Here is a 20,254-nt window from a genome sequence, read left to right on the forward strand (position 1 = left end):
AGGATATAAGCGTTTGGCTACAAAGCCTGACCTATCACACCGAAATTTAAGCTAACCTTATGCTACATTCTTTATTATAAGTAAAATTTACTCATATTTTCAGACTTGACTCTAATATTTACCGAGGCATGGCTCATTCTCATTTAGCAAACAATTATCTTTAACATCTATACATGAATACAACATATATATAAAACATCCGTTTTCGGTAGATTTTAACTATACTCATATTCCTCCAACTTTGTTTCCTTCCTTATGCCAAAGGAAATGAATTTTCTTTCTAAATCCATAAAAAATCTCCTCTTATTAGTCGACATCTCTCATCTCAGCATCAACTTCAGGTTGCTCATCAACTTGAATTTGTTCACCACCATTAGCAGCAGCATCAGCGGCTTCCTTGGAAGCTCGTTGTTCTTGAAGCTTTGCTTGTATTTCTTGAAGACGCTTCTGCTCCGCTTGTTCACGTTTCCGTTGTTCGGCTTCACGCTTTTCTTGCTCGGCTTGGAAATATCTACCCTTAATCACGCCACCAATGGCATTAAGCTCTTCATACTTGGCGATGTATTGAGCCTTTGTGGCATCCTCACCATCACCATAAAGCCAATCCTCAGCGGCAAGCAATAACCCCCTAAGCTTGTCCTTCTCGGCATCGCTGGCAAAACTGGCGTACTTGTCCTCAATCTTCTCACGAATATCATAAATGTATTCCTCCAATGCGTTCTTTCTGTCCTCAGTGTCGGCAACATGCTTGTCATCTTCTACCATCGCATTCTCCTTCTCGATAAGCTCGTTCTTAACCGACTGATCCAATGCAGTAGTACCATGAATAATGGTCAACACATCCTTCTTAACCCACTTCTTAACAGTTTTGGTTTTCACAGGCTGGTCTTCCTCACCTTCCTTAGGTTCAATCGGTTCTTCAACAGTAACTTCCTCGGCAGTGTAAGCAGAATCAATGGTGACAAGTCCCGAGTGATCAGTGCGGAGACGAATCTTAACAGCAGGAACGTCACCGTTCTCATTGGGCTTGGCACCTTTGATGGTCCATTTTCCGATCCATGCGTTGAGTCCACCTGGAAGTTGTTCTGGAGTGGTGTATCTGGCTTCAAGTTCAAACGTTTCGCCTCTGAACAAGGTGACAATCTTGGTAGACGGCACCGGGTTGCCGTGAGGGAATACTTCAAGCTCCGACAAATCTTCGTCAGCGACAGCTTCCCATTGGAAAGTAACAGAGTACTGGTTAACATCTTCAAACTTGTATGGACGAACTCGCAAGGTAGGCGAGTGCGACGCGCAAACAAACGCACTTCCGCGAGCAATCGACTCGTCCTGATTAAGAGTGTACGATAATGGCTTGTTGAAGTAGTTGGAAATAGCATCCTTGATGGATGGAATGCGAGTAGATCCACCAATAAGTTCAATAGAATCAACATCATTGATCGACAGTTTTGATTCCTTAATGGCTTGTTCAATGGGCGCGATCAACCTGTCAAGGAAAGGCTTCGCAAGTTCTTCAAATTCTTCGCGCTTGAGAGCAGAAGAAACGTCAATGTCGTTCAGGACGGACTCAATGTTGAGCGGAGCAACCGCATTGGCAGACAAAACCTTTTTGAGACGTTCAACTTGAGTGAGCACACGAGAGTATGCCTTCGGGCTTTCGCGCACGTCAATCTTATACTTTTCCTTAAACTGATCAGCAAAGAATTGAGTAAGCGAGTAGTCGAATTCGCGACCACCAAAATGAAGGTCATAAGCAGATGACAAGATTTTGAGTTCACCTTGCTTAAAGTTGGCAACCGTGACAGAGTATGATGAATGGCCAATGTCGATGAAAACAACATTCTTGGATTCACCCTCGGAAAAAGTTCGAAAAACACCGTATGAGATGGCAGCCGCAGTGTTTTCGTTAACTAATCTTACAGGATTCAATCCGGCAATGTGACCGGCATCGATAAGGGCCCGTCGCTGAGCATCAGTGTACCAAACCGGAACGGAAAACACGACATCGTTCAACGGAGCCTTGATTTCATTTGAAGAAGTTTGCTTGATCTTAGACAGATATGAAGCCACGAGCTGGGTAGCAGTGAACGTAGCGTCCTGACCCTGGTATCTGACCTTAACACCTGCTTGACCATTGACATCAACAACCTGACCGGGGATAAATTTCTTTTCATATTCAACTTCGGGATCATTATATGTCCGGCCCAAAATACGCTTTAATGAACCGATCGTGTTTTTCAAGTTTGTGATTTCTTGTGTCTTTGCAGATTCACCAATGAACCTGCTCTTCTGGCCAAATGCAACAAGCGATCTTTTATTTTGATTGTTAGAAACCAATTAAATTTTTAAGTAAAAATTCAAACTTACGGGGTAGATCTATTTGAAACTTCGTTGACAATAACGTCGATACCTCTATTTCTAGCAACCTTTTAAACAATTAGTGAATCGATTCGAGACTTCCAAAAAAAAAAAAAAACTGATCACATACGGCAACGACGGTATTGGAATTACCAATATCAATACCAACAGAAACACTCATTCTAAGTATAATTAAAAATTTCCTGGATAATTAAATGTTTATAAAAGTAAATGAATGGAAAGTAAATGGAATTACTTTTAGTAAAATATATTTGTTGATTAAGATGACTTAATTGCGTGGCGGAACTATTGTAGAAAATTTCACTTACTGTGTAAATTTACAAATTTTTAAACGTATGTGGCATATATGCATATGCGTTGACGCTGCATTTTTGCTTAAAATTGAATTTCGCCCGCAAAACGGCATGGCAAACACAGTTTTAGAAGGTTCCAGTGCCTTCCAGTGCCTTCCAGCATTTTACGCCAAAGTTTAAATAAAAAGTAGTTTTCAAGCAAAAGCACCTTGGTTTCGATATTTTCAGTGATGATATATAGAATTGGTACATCGGATGAAGGCTTAAGTGGAATGAAAACTTGTTTTCCAATAACATACCTACATTGGCTTATTTAAGTGGCAAATCCAATTTAAGTTTCTATCTCGATATCGTAAGCCCGTTGTAAGAAGAACCTCAATTTAATAAGGTTTTTTTTTCCATGTAGTTAATAAGAAGAAGATTTTTCGTTAACTATTAGATCCTGCTAATATTTTAGAAATCTTACAATATCAAGAAAGACTCCTATATTCATTCAAAAGAGCAGCTACAGTCTGTATTCTTGGCATCTTTCCAGAATCAATAACCAATTATAAGACTCCAGAATATGTAAGCAGTATGTATGTTTATTATATGAGGATGAAAATAGTCGTCCTGTCCTATAAGCACAAAACCAAAACGAAGAACAATTACTTTTGGCTGAAAAAGATACACTGCGCCAAAGAAAGAAAGGCAAGCCTCACGCATCACAAAAAGATCTTCGCGAATGGTTTCAAAATATATTAAAGTAGAGAATGACTTAAGGTTTTGTGTGAACTAAAGATGTCATTAAATTTAATGCATAAATGCAAAACTGCATGGGCATTCGGTATAAGAAGCATATATTTCTCTCATCTTTATCTTATTATATCGAGGGTTTCCTGTAACTGGTTTGGCATATTGTATGACTTAAATTACAAGTCACACCAACATTCGAAAACATAGAAGTGCAATGTTTTTTTATAGTTCTGCGTGAAGGTATAAATACTAAATCAGACAATCATCGCGTCGACTGCCCGTCGGACCTTTTACATGCGAAGACAAGCCAAACACTCTCCAAACGCATTTATTAACTGCAAAAAAATGGATTGAACTGTAATTCTCTTAATTTTGTTTGTCATTTTATTACTTGGCTTGCACTTGTCCCTTAAGTAAGGCCATCGTGGCGAGTTCGTTGGCGTTTAGTATAGACTGGATTTAAAGTTTTATTTTGCGCAAAAATATTTTTCCGATACGCCTAATATAACCACACAATGCATGACTCTAAACAATAACCGGAAAAATTAAAGTGCGCGCGGCGTTTCATTTTGCGAATCCACACAATAAGACGAAAAAGGAAAAAAAAAAAAGGGAAACAATGTTGCTGCATACTAATCTCCGATGGGCAAAACAAATATAGCAGGAAGCTTACAATGAATTGAAAATCCTGTAATATAAAAATTTAATTGAATAAATATTAAAACAATATTTTCAACTCGGTTATTGTGTAGTGTGTAGTGTGTAGTGTGTAGTGTGGCAATGGAAAAAAATAAGTGCCGGCGCGGTTGCAGTGCGACCGATATACAATCCAGCAAAGCAGGCCGGATTGAAATATAGGCCCGGCAGCCTTTTTTATTCTGGGTTGGCCCGCTCGTTTTTGTCTTTCTTTTTTTAAATCGTATTGCTCATTTCATTCCTTCTTTTTTTTTTTCTTTCTTCCCTTGTTTCCTCACTTAATTTTGATTGATTTTGGACCGCTCATTCAATTCAAAATGTCAGATACTATCTCTCCAGCCAGTGAGAAGGTAGAATCCGAATTTATTCGAGACCCTGAAGCTGAAGCTGAAGCGCTTGAGATTGACCTTGACAATGCTTACGGTCCAAGTGGCTTCCGTGGACTTTTGAAATCTTCCAACATTTTTGGCCTTTCACTATTTGCTTCCCTAGGCGGATTTTTATTTGGTTATGATCAAGGAGTAATCTCCGGCGTGCTTGTTATGCATGATTTCGAGACAAAGTTTCCTCGTGTCGGTGGAGACGGTGACTTACAAGGATGGGTTGTTTCAATTATGCAACTCGGTGCCTTTGTTGGTGCCATTCTCAACTCTCCGATCGCTGATAAATATTCCCGTCGTTACTCAATCGCATTTGCTAACGTTGCCTTTTTAATCGGAACTGGTCTTCAAGCTGGTGCAGTCAACACTGCTATGTTGTTTGTGGGCAGATTTATTGGAGGTATTGGCATTGGTCAGGTTTCCATGGCAGTGCCATTATGGATTGGTGAAACCGCGCCACCAAATTTGCGAGGCTCCGCGGTAACATTGCAGCAATTTGCGATCGCGGTTGGAATCATGGTTTCATTTTGGTTAGATTTTGGCACTCAACATATTGGTGGTACCGGCAGCGGACAATCAACTGCTGCTTGGAGATTGCCTTTTGCACTGAGAGCCTTACCATCGTTGTTGTTGTTGGCAGGTTCTATTTTCATGTTACCATTTTCACCACGTTGGTTAGTCAAGGTTAAACGTTATGACGAGGCATTGTTAACGCTTGCCCGTCTGCGCAAGCTCCCGACTGATCATCCGATCGTTCATGAAGAACTTTTGCAAATCAAGGCTGGTGCCAGGTTTGACGAACTCACGATTGCAGAGAAATTCCCAGACGCCAAGTCCGCATTGCAACGTACATATCAACAGTACAAAGAGCTCATCGTCGAAAAACATCTTGCCAAACGATTGTTTGTGGCTTGTTTTTTGCAGTTCTTGCAACAATTCACCGGTATTAACGCCATTATTTATTACGCGCCCAAGATGTTTGCCGCCATTGGTCTTTCTGGCAACACGATCCCATTGTTGGCAACTGGAGTTATCGGCATCATCAATGTTTTTGCAACCATCCCGGCAATCGGCGTAGTCGATTTGTTTGGTCGCAAACCAGTGTTAATGATCGGTGCCGGCAGCATGGCGGCTTGTCATTTGATCATAGCTACGATCTACGCCGTTTATCGAAATTCATGGGCCGAACATGCTGGTGCCGGTTGGGCCGCTGCCGTTTTTATATGGATATTTGTTGTCAATTTTGCTTATTCGATTGGTTGCATCGGTTGGATTTACCCATCTGAGATTTTTCCGCTTGGAGTGCGCGCGCAAGCTATGGGCATTGCCGTGTCTGCAAACTGGATCTCCAACTTTGTTATTGGCTTGATTACGCCGATCATGATGAAACATATCACGTTTGGCACGTTCTATTTCTTTTTTGGATTCACCTTATTTTTATTCTTTTATGTTTGGTTATGCCTGCCTGAGACTAAAGGTGTGCCGATTGAAGAAATGGATAAGTTGTGGGGTGGCAATGAAGGACAAGCAACCAAGGACCGCATGGAACGCATACAGCAAGAATTAAAGGAAGATGACAAGCTCAAATCATCCAACCACTCCCTTTCGTCTGACAAGATTTGAATCGCCTCCAATTTTTTCATCAATGGATTAATTAAATTAAAAATGTATATTATTAGAATACAACTTTAACACTTCAGTCAACTGAAATAATTTGTAAACCCTTTTCGCCCTCAGGTATATATGATAATGTGACTTAATAATAAACACAATCCATAGATCTATACATTTCTATCCATTAGTACATTAATTATATTACATTTCCATTTTTATATATAAAACGTCCCTATAATGCGTCATGCGAAACAGTTCCAAAAAAATCATACTGCTTAACCAAAAAAAAAAAAAAAAAATACTGAAATCCCCTTCTTTTTTAATAATGATACCTGAAATGAGGATTATTATCACCTCTTAAAACCTTTTCTTCGTCACTAAGACTTTCCCAATTCTCTAATCCAACACCGCGAGCGCGGTCCCGGTTCTCCTTCATAATACCCAAAAGGTACACCAAACATGAAACCATAGAAAGGGCAGCAAACGCAAGGCAAATCGCATAACCTTTTGTGTATTTGGGCGCATCGGCTGCCAAAAATGAAAAAGTGGCAATAATGCCTCCAATGTTTCCGAACCCAACCTGCCAACCAGTTCCAATCGCACGACGAGTATGGCCACTTAAATTCGTCGTGGTCCAGCAAACAATAATCGGCATGGCAGAGTATAATCCTAATGCGCACAGATGAAGAGCCGCATACTGAGTATGCGTATTGTCATGAACACCCAGCAAGATACCAAACCCAGTGATTGCAATGCCGGTTAATCCCAACGTGAATAAATATCTATGTTTAAAATAATCCGATAAAATGGCAGACACCATGGAAGCTCCAAATGCGGCAGCCCATGGTGGTACTGAATGAAGCTGGGTTTCAATAACTTGCAACTTCAAAAGCTTAAGAATCGTGGGCGCAAAATAAGCATAACCATAAGAGGGCACGATAAGGCCGAAGTACATAAATCCAGCGGTGAAGATTTTATAATCCTTGAAAATTTGCTTAACGTCGTGCCACGTGGTCTTGTGTTCTAAATTAGAATGACCAACGTCAATGGCCAGTTTGGCTTTCAGGAACTGACGTTCGTTTGGGTTCAAAAATTTGGCTTCTTCGGGAAAATCGGCAATAAGGAAATAAAGAATAACCGCAACCACGGCGGTTACAGCACCTTCAATAATGAAAATCCATCGCCAACCGTTATAACCTCGGTGGCCTTCAAGTAGACCAATAGCAGACGCAAGCAGACCGCCAAACGCACCAGCAAGGGTCGTGGAGGCGAAAAAAAATGAATAACGTTTCTGAGCCTCAGCACGAACATACCACATTGCGATAAGATAAAAACATCCCGGAAACATGCCGGCCTCGCACAAGCCGAGAAAAAAACGGGTTGCAAGAAGACCGGAATAGTTTTGAACAAGGCCCATTAGACAAGTGACCAAGCCAAAGAAAAACATGCAGATGGAGAGCCATGTATGAGGTCGCAGCTTTTTCATGAGAATGTTTGAAGGAATCTCTGCCAAAATATAAGGAACAAAAAAAATGGTAAGAGCGGTATTGTATTCATGTCCCCGAAGTTTAAGATCAGTAGTTAGGTGAAACAATGTGGCATTCGAGATGTTCACTCTATCCAAAAATGCCAGAAGATAAAGAATGCAAAGCATGGGCACAAGCCGAAGGTCAATCTTCCACAGCAGCTTGCGCTGATTAACGCCAAGCTCGGCAGCCAAGGCATCGAGTTCTATTTGTACGCGTTCGGTAGAGGTTCCCGAAAGAGAAGCCTGGTCCGTAACCTTCTCGGTATCAGACGATAAGGCCATTGTTGTTGATGACAAGGTACACTGGAGAAAAAAAAGAGTAAAACAAAATGAAAAAAAAAAAAAAAAAAAAAAATTGTGGAGGAAATGTGCTCTGGTATTTAAGATTAATTGACCGGGATTGTAGTGAGTAATCCAATGATTCTTCCTATACAGGCGCTTTAAAAGGTTAAATTTTTTTTTGTCGTGGCAAAATAGAACTCTTCCGCCCCTACGGGATCCGGATCCGGATCCGGCACGAGTTCATGTGGTTGAGCCCTAAGTCCAAAAGTGGGCTACTCCTTGTCAACTAGGGCTATTGCTTTAGGGTTAACAAAACGGCGGCCTAGCTCAGCACCAGCTGAAAAGGGGTGAGGAAAAGCGAGCAAAAACGAAGAACTGGGAAGTAGGACTCGTGGGGATGGGAATTGGCTTTGGAGATGGTGATGATGCCCAGAGTCAGACGTAGTGTTTCTTACCCCGGATTGCCTTTTGTGTTTCATGATTGAGCTTGCATTGGGATGTCTGGCGGCTACTGGCGGAAGTGCTTGCCGGCGAATGCGGATCCCGATGGCGTCGTTCAATCATTACCGTGGTAGTACAACACCCGCCGCGGGTCTTGTACCGGATAACGCATGTTTCATCAATATATGAATCTCACTAACCTGTATTTGTACTGCAGTTTTTAAAACCAACAGCAAGCAACTCATGTTCAAAATTCTATTACTCGTTCAGCATCACGACAGGGGCGAAGATCATGACGCGACGTCTTCAGTTGCTTGATTTACCTTGGGAACTGCTTGATCTGATTTTTCAACAATCTACTCTTCGTGATCTGGCTGCCCTGGCAAGCACGTGCAGACGCGCTCGCTCATGCTTGCAATCGCGCAGCCTCGTCTGGATCGATCGAGTGAGGCATGAGCTTAAGGACGAAGGTTTGGAATACGCTGAATTTATTTATGCAGAGAATCATGGCAAAATTTCATGGTTTGACATTGCCAATGCCATGATGAGACAATGGAGGGTCGACTATGATTCTTTGTCATCTATGCCGAACGTCAACCAAATCGATAGCGACGACCCGGGAATTCTCCTTAGACGGGTTCGACCGGGCAGGCTGTACACTTTCAGAAACATGTATAACGCGCATTTGAGAGTGCCACCTGGCAGGTTTAACGTGTACTGGTGCCTCGACTTGGCAATAATCTCTAACACGTCTAACGTGGTTTTCAGAATTTCATCATCGGTGCCTAAAGTCATGAGTAACGAGTCTGTTGACGATTCTGACTATACCTGGCCGCTAGTCAACATTACTCTTGAGGATGTGTATAATGAGTTATCAGGGGAAGAGCAGGACTTGCATAAGCATGCCAAATCGTTCATTACACAGTCATTGCCAACAGAAGTGCACGTGACCACAATCAGCCTGCCGGTTGTGGCTTACTCCTTAACTGATCACAACGGCGTCGGCAGCGATGATGAAAAATATCAAAGTCAATGGAGCGACTTGCATTTTTGTGTTGATCCTGGATATTATTCGTATACATTTAACTCTCGCAATATGATCAAATATGTTCGTTTGGAAAAAATATCGATTGATCGTTCAACTCCAGTTGCAAAAAAATTGTTTCGACACAAGGTCTTGCATGAAGATTCGTTAGTCACTCGGTTTCAACAGATTAGTCAGAGGCAATTCTTTTCTTAAAAAATATATATTTTATATATGTTTTTGTTGGCTATTTGGGGTGATTATAATTTGGCAAGAGGTAACGGGATATGGGATACAGGAGTAAATTGTTAATTGGCATTTTTAGGTGTGGTATATATTTGAAAGTGAAAATTCTAAAATTATATACATCAATTAGTGCAAAAACGCGTTTAAACCTAAACTTATTTAATTGCGCATCCGCATAACTAAGGATTTACATTATTTACATAATACATAGCTGTCCAGTTAAACTGATGAATGCAATAATATTCACGGTCATATTGATGTGATACCGTTTTCATTGAGTTCGTCATCGTTCTCATCATCATATTCCGAACCGCCAGCAGAAGGATTATTAATGCCTAACGCGACAAAATCAACTGAGGAATTCTTTTGACGACGATTTAATCTTCTGATCCGTCGCAATCGAGATTGCATAAGGTAATAAGCACCACGTCGAATAATCACTTCCAATAATGCCGGCTCATAATTATAAGAAGACTTGGTCTGAATAAAAATTTCATTCACAATTTTGCGCCGGCTTACTTCATCAGTATCGCGAATCCAGGTTTTGTAACCTAACGGAAAACCCTGAGATTGTAACAAGCAAAGAATATGTTGCTCACGCGATCGCGCTTCTTCAGGGTCATGAGTCAGACCCATGCGAGCATGTAGTTCGTGTAACGGAATTCGTGACTCGGATGGTTTCCGAAATTTACCATTACTGATGGTGCTTTGCTTGGGTTTGTTTTCTTTAAAACTTGGATCTGATATGCCCCCGGATGATAATTCAGTTACAAATTTTGTTTTTAAAGGTGGATCTATTGGCTCAATGGACATGGTCCTGGTAATGATGCTGGAATTTTGGTAAATACTAATGTTGCCAAAGCTGGTCTGCTGCTGAAGTGCTAGAGCAGCCGATAACTGATTCGTCATGCTCATAGAAACAAGTTCGGCATGGGCAGGCGGTAAGTCAGTGATTTCGCGAATCAATTGTTTTCTGTTGCAATTTTTTTTTGTCAATCAAAATGTGCCTAAAACATATATGCCTTAATACGAGACGTACATTGAATATGCTAAATGAGGAGCATAATTATCAATTACAGAAGATTCTGCATTTTCCTTATTTGAATATGACAGATCATGGTGATGATCATCAAAAAAATGCTGATTAGATTTTAAAATGTTCACATCATCGTCACCATCAACATCAACATCACCATTCGTAGTTAACGGAGAAGGATAATTGTCTAATGAAACCCAATTTGAAATATCGTTTTCAAGACCATTCATGGCTTGGCAAGGATACTATACCTATTATTGTCAATTGCTTGCTAATATATATATCTATAATGTTAAAGCGAATTAATTGTGACAAAATAAACAGATAAAGAAAACAACAAAAAAAAAAAAAAATAAAAAAAAAAAAACTCTAATAGATTGATCAGGTATGTATTGCCATTGGAATTTTATATCAAAATCATGCAAAACATAATGGAGTGCAGTATAATTATACATTCAAGCTCCACTATAGGTCCATTCTTGACAATTACGCGAGCTTTTGACATGACGGGCTAAACCCGATTAAGTCAAGTCGGCAGCTTAGTGTACGTATTGTACTCATACTATTGTGTTACAAACGGTGGGCCGATGTCGATGATCAAACTTTATATATATTTGTATGATGAGATTGCAAACACAATCCCGATAACAACAGCTGCCACTGAAAATCTTTTACTTAACTCCGTGTCGTCGTCGGCTTTGGAATTTTCATATGCAGCGTATGTATTAGTATGCGCAAGTAGACTGATTATATGTAGTTTATTCACGCATTGTCGGAATTTGCCATCTGGTTACCCTGTAAAATCGTAAGATTGTAAAACTTGCAAAATAAAAGGAAACCGGAAAAGCCGTGAAGTGAGCACTCCAACATTGCTTAGCCAAAACAAAAAGTTCATATTGCAATTATCAACCCAAAGTAACCAATATTTTTTTTTTTTGGGCTGGGGTGAAGAAAGACCACCGTTTTTCAAAGAAGAATAATATCACCCCCTTTGATCATCGTATTTTGTTTTGAACCGCACTTTGTACGAGATTTGTCTCGGTATTCTTTATACAAGATTACCGCCGTATGTACTTTTAAATTTTATATTTTTATGATCAATTAACTTTGCCCTGAGACATTTTCCAAGACGAATCCTGCAAACAAACTTAACGCAAGCAATATGAGTACCGTTTTAATTATCTAAAGCAAATTAAAATGTTTATTTATTCAAGTTTAATGTAATTTTTTAAGTCAATTTGAGATTACGTATGTCTTGGTGCTCGTGATTGTTTATTTATCGTTCGTTATTGGGCGAACGCGAGACAATTTCCCCTCACGACTATTTCAAATCACATGGCTGATATTTTTTTTTGTTATCACACAATTTAGCAAAAAATGGTTTATACTATATATATAATGTATTGTGTCTTATACGTTTCACATAATATATGATTAACTAAATTCCACAACTCAAAGGAAAACTCCATCCAATACTCCCAATCTCCCCCTCCCAAAAAAAAAAAAAAAAAAAAAATAAAACTCCAAGTCATATCCTCATAAATAAATATTAAAAAAATGTTGTCCCGTATTGATTAAATTGCATCAAGATTAATAAAAGAACGTTTCTTGACTCCTAATTCAAGTTCTTCCATCTTGCCAGAAAAATGAGCAGCTGCAGCATTGGCGGCGGCTTGCAAGTCACTGGAGAATGCCGCATCTTGGTTAGGAGCAATAATTCTCAACACGGAGCCCTCAACCAGGTTGTCAGGTAAATGACTTTTCGTAACTTGCCAGATTTCCCCGCTGGCTCTTAAAGATGGTTCGGGTAAAATGTATGCTTGCTGAGTGCTCGCATCTGCCAAAGCTTGATAAATTTGTGATGATAACGACGAAGAATCATAAAGTGCTAAGGATTGTGGCGCGAAAAAAGAAGGATTAAGATCGACAAACGATGGCTGGTTAACTGACAGGGCCAGGTAAGCAAGAAAAAAAATCAAGCCGGCGGAAATGGCAATTGAATCAAATTCGAGACGCTGCTGCTGGTGACGCTGGCCGTAGTATTCAAGTAACAAATTATCATGATCACGACCGTGTCTTAACGAACCTAATGACTGTAACTGGGACTGGCTCAATTCCAACGCCGCAATGCGCACACGCGCCTGTTGCAACATTTTAAAATTCTCATCTCGTTCAACTTGCAACTTGGCCACTTGAGCTTCCAAATGTTCCATGTACACTTTTTTTTTCTCCCTTGATGCCAATGCAGCAATGCGGTTTCGCAGCAAGCGTAGCACATGCTTGTAATTTGCTAATTCATCTGGCGTCAAGTCATCTTTGGTCTTTCCGGGTGGCAATTCAGGCAATTCGAGTGGCCGGCGTGAACCAATCGTGGTCAACGGCGGCTTCACCTTGGCATTAATCATGGCTGCTTTTGCGGAAATGGAATCCTTATCTCTTCGCACGCGCTTCGTGTTGGCAGCGATTTCCTGAGCCGCGGCAGCAGTGGCCTTGCTCAAAAATGTTGATTCATTGCCTTCATTATCGACCATACCGTGGCTGACAGTTCTGTTTGAAATGGCAGAATTGTGGCCAAGAATAGAAACCATCTGCTGTTGGGCTGGCTGAGTCGTGACTACGCTCGTCACGACCGGATTTGGCACTGACGCCATATGAGAATGATAGCCACTCAAATCAGCAAACACATGATCTAACTGAATATCTGAATAGCTCAAAAAATCAGCATAAAACTGACCAGTTAATGACGACGACGACGACGACGACGACGACGACGACGTGCTCGATGGCATCATGACCTGGTCGATATCGGCCTGGACTAAGTTGATTGTCGACGGACGAAGATAAGCCATGGCGGGGAACCAGCTGGCGATGGCGATGACAATGACAATTACATGGACAAGTACATGGACATGGACATGGACGTTATATAGTACGTTCAACTTGGGCCGGAGTGTAAGCGCCGAGCAAGGATCGAAACCGTCGTGGCGGCGGTTGCCAGCGCATCTTAAATTGATTGTGAGTCACAAGTATTGTGATCGAGTGTGACAAAGTGTGATCAACACCTTGATGTGATTACGTTCGTTGACGGTTCCATTTTGAACTCGAATTCGCATCCCCACAAATGGCTCAACACAGCAATGTCAAGGTCACTCCGGAGGCTGCAGCTCCGTTTAAGGTTGTCGTTGACGATGCTGGATTTACGGCTGCCTTGACCCAGGCCTATGAGGACTCGGGCCTGAAGAATGCAATCGTGCGCTGATCATCATTCACTCTTGTACCTGCCCACTAACCATGCATGCAATCACCGTACCTGTACAAGCGGCAGACGTTCACTCAATTTATTGATTTTTTGCCTCACAATCCGAGAGCTCAGATCGAGCATTTGGACTCTTCTCGGCCGTTTAACGATTTTTTCATTTCCTCGTCACACAACACGTACTTGGTCGGCGGCCAACTTCGAGGCAAGGCCTCTGTCGATGGATACAAAAATGCATTGCTCAGAGGTTGCCGATGCCTTGAGATTGACGTATGGAATGGTGATAATGGGGAACCAAAAGTAGTTCACGGTTGGACCTTGGTCGACCCCATCCCGTTCACTGACGTGTGTAGGGAGATTGCCTCGTTTGCCTTCACGGCATCGCCTTGGCCGGTATTGCTATCTCTCGAGACTCATTGTGATCAGGATCAGCAACGTAAAATGGCACAAATTATGATTGAACAATTTGGCAATTTTTTGTTAGACAAGCCATTTGATCCATTAAGTCGCCATTTGCCGTCCTTGCAACAACTTGAGCGCAAAATTTTAGTCATTGTCCGTAGGATTTATGAATTTGTTTTTTATTATTGATTTTTTTTTTAACATTATATGCATATATACATGCTTTAGACTGAAAATACTCCTGACGCAGAGCCTAATGATAACGACAATGACAGCGACAACGATTCGGTCCCGGATTCGAATGATTCCGATGAGGACGAACGGCAAGTCAAGGCCAATGAATCGGATTTTCCGGTGGCATCAACAAACGTGACTAAAGTACACCCAGAGAAGTTGAATTCCGAACTTAGCAACTTGGGTATTTATGCCGTGCCCAGGCCGTTCTATTCACTTTCACACAAATGTATGGTCAATAAACAAATGTGGATAAGCCATATGCTGATCAATACAGTTTCATTAGAATTTAATCATATTCACAATGTGTCTGAACGCATGTTTGCAAAATTGAATAATCAATCACCGGCGTCATCTGAAGAGGACAATAATAATTATAACAAGGAGCAAAAAGAAAACCGCACATTGACGCCTCGCGGACTTATTACTCACAATAACAAATATCTTATGAGGGTATACCCGAATGGGTACAGGTTCAACTCATCCAATCCTTTACCACCAAAGTATTGGGCATTCGGAGTACAAATTGTGGCATTAAATTGGCAACGAATTGACAAGTCAAACATGATAAATCAAGCTCTGTTTGAAGGATCAGGTGGATTTGTTGCCAAGCCAAAGTCGGTTACGCTTGAATACGACGACGCCGATGATAAGGAAAATGGTTTAAAATTGGGCAGCAGCGCGGCATACCGGTTGCATTACAAGCTTGATAAGGTTACCGAAAGAATCAAATCTAGGTTACATTTTCACGGGCATCCCGAAGAAGCCGGTGAGCAGGCATCATCAGCAGTGTCAGTAATCAAGAGGAAAGGCACGATTCGGTTCACAATAATCGCGGTTCAGAACCTGCCGTTACCGCCTGGCGAGGAAGACAATATTAAACTTTCAGACTTTAGGCCCTATGCCAAAGTCCAACTGATCGAAGCTGCCGTGGCCGACAAACACTTGGACAAGCCCGGTGTTCCTGCTACTGACAAGATTGTCCGTGAGCACACAAAACGAACAAAGTCCGTAACCGGCACGTGCAGTCCGGTTTTCAATCAATCATGGACATGGCCGGTCACGACCGACCTTGCGTTTTTGCGCGTCAAGTTTTTCAATAACGAGGGTCTGTTAGGTAAGAATTCTCCATGCGCATGGTGGAGCGTGCGTGTTGGCAATCACAAGACCGGGTACTCGATTGCTCACCTGTACGCCATGTCCAACGGAAGCGAGCTTGACCCATCTACAGCCATGCTGGTGGAATTTAATTGGGTGTAAATTGTACCTCAGTTAACGTATATATGAATATTTTTTTCTAATTATAAGTACATACAACTATAAGTAATTTAGTTAATGCGACATCGTAAATATACTTACGTAAGATTGAGTTGGGTGGTTTATTCATCTGCCACGCAGGTAAGGGTTTGCACGCCACTTTGCCCGCGAAGTATTACATAATCTGGATAACTAATGCGATGGAGGAAAAAGCGTGATGAGATTAGCACTAGAGTCGTGATACGAGACGACGAAACGACGAGACGACGAGACGACGACATGCCGTCTTCTCACCCTTGTCCGTTGTCAGGCATGCAACAGCAGCAACACCAGTGTGCTCCGAAACCACCGACTCCTGCGCCGTCGCCTTCGCCAGTGTTGTCAAATGATGATGACGACAACGACGACGGCCAGACGACTGCAGCCGTGAGCAGGCTGGCGGCTCAATTTGCAGGCTTAGATGAAAGGCAGAAGCAAGCCGTTTTGTCTGTTTTGCTGGATGCATCGGATACGAGCACGCTGGCTTACGTGCATGCGTACGTGTCGCCGTTATTGAAAAAGGACCCGTTCACGGTCCTGCCGACCGAGGTGTGCCTGCGTGTGCTGTCCCATGTTGACGACGCCCGCACGTTGGCTAGAGCAGCACAGGTTTCGACTCGGTGGCGAGGAGTCGTGGCAGATGATATGGCTTGGAAAGCGCTTTGCGGTGAGTTTATATATATATTATTTTTTATTTTTTATTTTTGCTTATTTGCTAATTAAATAGAACGACTGCATTATGATACGGTCAAGCCTAACGACCGGTTACCCACGGGAGGCACTACGACAACCAAAATTACAACTACAACAACCACAACTACAACGACTACAACGACTACAAGCAACGACGGTGACCTGTCCATGATGGAATCCACGTACTCACCAATCCGCAGGCGGCCGACTCCAGCCATACCCCAACCAGATGACGATGATAATGATGACAACTATGAAAGCAACAACAACAACTACAACAATAGTAAGCATTCAAACCCCATACCAATATCGTACCGGTCCGTGTTTAAACACCGGTTTATGATCGAATCCGGCTGGCACCACGGCGGCCACCTGGCGGCCCGGCACGTGACGACCGACCAGGGAGTGGTGACGTGCCTGTGCCTGACCGACAGGTACATCGTCGTAGCACTAGACAATTCACGAATTCACGTTTTTTCTGCTACTGACGGCTTGCTGCTGCATACATTGACCGGTCATGTCATGGGCGTATGGGCCATCGAGGTCGCCGACGACACGCTCGTGTCTGGTGGCTGCGATCGTGACGTGCGCGTGTGGGACCTGGTGTCCGGCCAGTGCACGGCCACGTTGCACGGACACACGTCTACCGTACGGTGCCTGCGCATGAGCCAGCGCATTGAAGAAGAACATGACAACGCCAACAGTACACCAACGTCGACGCTGGCCATATCTGGATCGCGCGACGCCAGCCTGCGGGTATGGGACGTGCGGACCGGCCAGTGTGTGCATGTGTTAACCGGGCACCAGGCTAGCGTGCGGTGCTTGGAAGTCGTTGGCGACGTCTGCGTGTCTGGCTCGTATGACACGACAGCAAAAGTATGGAGCATTTCGCGAGGTGAATTGCTGCACACGTTGGCGGGTCATTTCTCGCAAATCTACGCCTTGGCGTTCGACGGTGAGCGCATTGCTACCGGGTCGTTGGATACGTCTGTGCGTGTGTGGAGTGCTGCTACGGGCGCGTGCCTGGCCATGTTGCAAGGTCATACGTCGTTGGTCGGCCAGGTGCAGATGCGTGGCTCGACTTTGGTCACCGGCAGCTCCGACGGCTCCGCTCGGGTTTGGGACCTGGACCGCATGACGTGTGTTCTCAGGCTTGCTGCGCACGACAATTCAGTGACTACGTTGCAATTTGACGATCGCAGGCTCGTCACCGGTGGTTCCGACGGTAGAGTCAAGATTTGGGACATGCGTACTGGTCACCATGTGCGGGACCTGGCGTGCTCGTTCGATGCCGTGTGGCGGCTCGCGTTTGAAGACGACAAGATCGTTGTTCTGGCGTCGAGACAAAACCGCACGCACATGGAAGTAATCTCATTTGCCCCTTCAGATACATAAACAAATTTTTTTGGGTTATTTTTGTACTACACAACATATGACATATATAATATAACTAGTATATACACGAATTTATTTACTGTTTCACGTACAAGTCCATGTAAGAATCTACATCAATCTCATCCAAATTATCAGCGGCAGATGACGTGCGCAGAATCGCATTGGCCTGATCTTGATCAAAACAGGTGCGCACGTGTCGTTCAAACTTGTCCAGAATGGCAGGTACTGCCTGGTCACGTCGAAGCCGATGGCCGAGCGGGTAGTCAATCTGACGAGTTAATTGTTCGCCGTTGGTGAGCGTAATAGTAACCCGGTTAGCAATAAACCGTTTTTGTGGATCGTGATAGTCAGCAGTAAACGCCGGTTCCTCACTGCACGTCATCTTGCTCCTGAGACTATGCAAAACTTTTTCATGAGAAGTAGCATACGCGTCCGAGTAATTTTCGGCAGTTAACTGACCTGATACGAGCGCCACTGCAACCATGTACTGGATACAATGATCTCTGTCTGCATAGTTATATAACGGACCGGTCTTGTTAATAATGCGGTTTCCTGCGGCCTGTGTTTTGATATCAATGGCAGCAATATGGTCAGGGACGGTTAACCGGCGTGTTTGCAATTCGTGATGCAAATCCACTGCTGCTTCTACCGCGGTTTGCGCATGAAACTCGGCAGGAAATGAAACTTTAAACAACACGTTTTCCATCACGTACGAGCCAAACGGGCGTTGTAACGAAAAAATCTGATGCTTAAACAACACGTCGTAAAACCCCCATGTCGGCGCAGTCAGTATAGATGGCAAGCCCGGTTCACCCTGCTGCACCATCAACACTAGGTTCACCGCCCGTGCAGCCGCATCACCTGCCGCCCATGACTTGCGTGGTCCTGTGTTGGGCGCATGCCGGTACGTGCGCAGGGCCTGCCCGTCCACGAACGCATGCGACACCGCATCCGCGATCTGCGTCCGGTTCAGACCAACCAGGCGAGCCACGACCGACGCCGTGGCCACTTTCACCAGCACAACATGATCTAATCCAACCTCATTAAACGCATTATCTAATGCTAACAATCCTTGAATTTCATGCGCTCGCACCATCAGTTCTAAGATCTCAGCCATTCGGACGACCCTGGCGAACGGCACGACCCGCGTGCCCGATTGTCGATACGTGCGGGTCATCCAATCTGCCACTGCTAACAGGCCGGCCAAATTATCCGAAGGGTGACCCCATTCAGCAGCAAGCCAGCAGTCATTAAAATCCAACCATCTAATCTGAGCACCAATGGCGAACGTGGCCCGGACCGGATCCAGCACATGTGACGTGCCGGGCACACGAGCACCAGCTGGCACGTTCGTAGCCGGCACTACCGGTGCTAAAAGGCGTTTACAGGCAGGGTGCTTTAATGCTTCAATTCCGCATCCTAAAGTATCAATCAAGCATAAGCGAGCAGTGGCCATCGCAAGGTCGGACAGTCGGGGGGCGGTGGCTGCATGTACATAGTTGGCAATGTCCTGCAAGATCTTGTCCTGCGGCGGTCGCACGTTGTCGGTTGTGACAGCAATGGTCGACATGAATCTGCAAGCTGCTTGACGTTTTAAACAAAAACGAGCAAGCATGGCAATATGTCAACAAGGAAGAATTATCTTGCATTGTCAGGCTTATCGTGTGATGCGGCTTAAACGCGGGGAAATTAATCGTGAATTTGCGGGGGATAAAAATTCTACGCTCACTTACTACGGCAAATTAAGGCAACTAATACATTTAATTTATCAAAAAGAAAAAAATTGACTATTGAAGCCATCATGTCTAAAACTTGTGATGCTTAAAACTTTTTTAAAGTTTATACTTATAACGGCACTGTTGGCATGCATGGCTTCCCTGGACGATGAGTGGTCCAGTTTTGTCGGCTGGAAATAAAACTACTTTGAAAATTGCCAGACAACTAAGTTGTTTTTTTTGTCATAGTCCTCATTGAGATAAATTAAAAAAGTTAATGAATAAAGTTTGAATTATTTCACGTTTCCACATCAGAAAACAGAAACTCATATGCCACAAGTTGACAGTGCAAGGACGGCAGTGACATTGACAACGTTAACGAAGGTGATGACTTGTAAGCAAAACTTTGGCCAAAGTTGATTAATTGAATATTCATGCCGTCAAATCATTGCATTTGCAATCAAAATTATTTACATTGATGTCTTTTTTTGGCTTTTTTTGGCTTTTTTTGTCCCTCAAAATTTCGCGCGCATATTATAAAGGATTTACTTCCATGCACAATACCCGGCAAAATAAATATATTCTATAGCCTTCAATGACTGGTTTGAT

The 20,254-nt window shown here is 43.1% G+C and overlaps 9 protein-coding genes across 9 annotated transcripts; 4 read left to right on the top strand and 5 right to left on the bottom strand.

The window, feature by feature from the left end:
- Positions 1 to 128: 128 nt before the first annotated feature.
- V1514DRAFT_297239 (heat shock protein 70 family) lies at positions 129 to 2,631 on the bottom strand. Its single transcript, XM_066925454.1, has 3 exons — positions 2,489 to 2,631; positions 2,368 to 2,426; positions 129 to 2,311 (listed from the first exon to the last, which is right to left on the bottom strand). Exons 1-3 carry the CDS (start codon positions 2,537 to 2,539, stop codon positions 307 to 309), a joined length of 2,115 nt encoding a protein of 704 aa, XP_066781836.1. The 5' UTR covers positions 2,540 to 2,631; the 3' UTR covers positions 129 to 306.
- A 1,611-nt stretch (positions 2,632 to 4,242) lies between these two features.
- On the top strand, positions 4,243 to 6,179 carry V1514DRAFT_335255 (general substrate transporter). Its single transcript, XM_066928355.1, has one exon. It carries the CDS (start codon positions 4,421 to 4,423, stop codon positions 6,104 to 6,106), a length of 1,686 nt encoding a protein of 561 aa, XP_066781837.1. The 5' UTR covers positions 4,243 to 4,420; the 3' UTR covers positions 6,107 to 6,179.
- Positions 6,180 to 6,200: 21 nt separating this feature from the next.
- On the bottom strand, positions 6,201 to 8,043 carry V1514DRAFT_145294 (major facilitator superfamily domain-containing protein). The gene has a single exon (XM_066924483.1). It carries the CDS (start codon positions 7,905 to 7,907, stop codon positions 6,417 to 6,419), a length of 1,491 nt encoding a protein of 496 aa, XP_066781838.1. The 5' UTR covers positions 7,908 to 8,043; the 3' UTR covers positions 6,201 to 6,416.
- Positions 8,044 to 8,513: 470 nt separating this feature from the next.
- Positions 8,514 to 9,778, top strand: V1514DRAFT_145430 (uncharacterized protein). Its single transcript, XM_066924485.1, has one exon. The coding sequence runs from the start codon at positions 8,641 to 8,643 to the stop codon at positions 9,586 to 9,588; it is 948 nt and encodes a 315-aa protein (XP_066781839.1). The 5' UTR covers positions 8,514 to 8,640; the 3' UTR covers positions 9,589 to 9,778.
- V1514DRAFT_145411 (uncharacterized protein) lies at positions 9,728 to 11,062 on the bottom strand. Its single transcript, XM_066924484.1, has 2 exons — positions 10,658 to 11,062; positions 9,728 to 10,591 (listed from the first exon to the last, which is right to left on the bottom strand). Exons 1-2 carry the CDS (start codon positions 10,882 to 10,884, stop codon positions 9,868 to 9,870), a joined length of 951 nt encoding a protein of 316 aa, XP_066781840.1. The 5' UTR covers positions 10,885 to 11,062; the 3' UTR covers positions 9,728 to 9,867.
- Positions 11,063 to 12,032: 970 nt separating this feature from the next.
- Positions 12,033 to 13,612, bottom strand: V1514DRAFT_335259 (uncharacterized protein). Its single transcript, XM_066928356.1, has one exon. It carries the CDS (start codon positions 13,501 to 13,503, stop codon positions 12,229 to 12,231), a length of 1,275 nt encoding a protein of 424 aa, XP_066781841.1. The 5' UTR covers positions 13,504 to 13,612; the 3' UTR covers positions 12,033 to 12,228.
- Positions 13,423 to 15,900, top strand: V1514DRAFT_335260 (PLC-like phosphodiesterase). The gene is made up of 4 exons (XM_066928357.1): positions 13,423 to 13,904; positions 13,980 to 14,465; positions 14,541 to 14,775; positions 14,824 to 15,900. The coding sequence occupies exons 1-4, from the start codon at positions 13,776 to 13,778 to the stop codon at positions 15,804 to 15,806; spliced, it is 1,833 nt and encodes a 610-aa protein (XP_066781842.1). The 5' UTR covers positions 13,423 to 13,775; the 3' UTR covers positions 15,807 to 15,900.
- Positions 15,901 to 16,036: 136 nt separating this feature from the next.
- Positions 16,037 to 18,001, top strand: V1514DRAFT_369143 (WD40-repeat-containing domain protein). The gene is made up of 2 exons (XM_066929934.1): positions 16,037 to 16,509; positions 16,570 to 18,001. Exons 1-2 carry the CDS (start codon positions 16,083 to 16,085, stop codon positions 17,928 to 17,930), a joined length of 1,788 nt encoding a protein of 595 aa, XP_066781843.1. The 5' UTR covers positions 16,037 to 16,082; the 3' UTR covers positions 17,931 to 18,001.
- On the bottom strand, positions 17,986 to 19,534 carry V1514DRAFT_335265 (MmgE/PrpD family-domain-containing protein). Its single transcript, XM_066928358.1, has one exon. The coding sequence runs from the start codon at positions 19,498 to 19,500 to the stop codon at positions 18,007 to 18,009; it is 1,494 nt and encodes a 497-aa protein (XP_066781844.1). The 5' UTR covers positions 19,501 to 19,534; the 3' UTR covers positions 17,986 to 18,006.
- Between the last annotated feature and the right edge of the window lie 720 nt (positions 19,535 to 20,254).

Source organism: Lipomyces japonicus (assembly GCF_038497905.1).
Source record: "Lipomyces japonicus strain CBS 7319 unplaced genomic scaffold V1514scaffold_39, whole genome shotgun sequence".
NCBI classification, from domain to species: Eukaryota; Fungi; Ascomycota; class Lipomycetes; order Lipomycetales; family Lipomycetaceae; genus Lipomyces; species Lipomyces japonicus.

Coding starts and splice junctions, on each gene's coding strand:
- V1514DRAFT_145294 (XM_066924483.1), bottom strand. CDS start 7,907: ATGGCCTTATCGTCTGATACCGAGAAGGTTACGGACCAGGCTTCTCTT.
- V1514DRAFT_335259 (XM_066928356.1), bottom strand. CDS start 13,503: ATGGCTTATCTTCGTCCGTCGACAATCAACTTAGTCCAGGCCGATATC.
- V1514DRAFT_335255 (XM_066928355.1), top strand. CDS start 4,421: ATGTCAGATACTATCTCTCCAGCCAGTGAGAAGGTAGAATCCGAATTT.
- V1514DRAFT_145430 (XM_066924485.1), top strand. CDS start 8,641: ATGACGCGACGTCTTCAGTTGCTTGATTTACCTTGGGAACTGCTTGAT.
- V1514DRAFT_145411 (XM_066924484.1), bottom strand. CDS start 10,884: ATGAATGGTCTTGAAAACGATATTTCAAATTGGGTTTCATTAGACAAT. Junction 10,592..10,657: donor CCTCATTTAGCATATTCAAT/GTACGTCTCGTA, acceptor AAATTGCAACAG/AAAACAATTGATTCGCGAAA.
- V1514DRAFT_297239 (XM_066925454.1), bottom strand. CDS start 2,539: ATGAGTGTTTCTGTTGGTATTGATATTGGTAATTCCAATACCGTCGTT. Junction 2,427..2,488: donor ATTCCAATACCGTCGTTGCC/GTATGTGATCAG, acceptor ATTGTTTAAAAG/GTTGCTAGAAATAGAGGTAT. Junction 2,312..2,367: donor GTTTCAAATAGATCTACCCC/GTAAGTTTGAAT, acceptor TCAAAATAAAAG/ATCGCTTGTTGCATTTGGCC.
- V1514DRAFT_335260 (XM_066928357.1), top strand. CDS start 13,776: ATGGCTCAACACAGCAATGTCAAGGTCACTCCGGAGGCTGCAGCTCCG. Junction 13,905..13,979: donor CGGGCCTGAAGAATGCAATC/GTGCGCTGATCA, acceptor TACAAGCGGCAG/ACGTTCACTCAATTTATTGA. Junction 14,466..14,540: donor AGCGCAAAATTTTAGTCATT/GTCCGTAGGATT, acceptor TACATGCTTTAG/ACTGAAAATACTCCTGACGC.
- V1514DRAFT_369143 (XM_066929934.1), top strand. CDS start 16,083: ATGCCGTCTTCTCACCCTTGTCCGTTGTCAGGCATGCAACAGCAGCAA. Junction 16,510..16,569: donor GGCTTGGAAAGCGCTTTGCG/GTGAGTTTATAT, acceptor CTAATTAAATAG/AACGACTGCATTATGATACG.
- V1514DRAFT_335265 (XM_066928358.1), bottom strand. CDS start 19,500: ATGTCGACCATTGCTGTCACAACCGACAACGTGCGACCGCCGCAGGAC.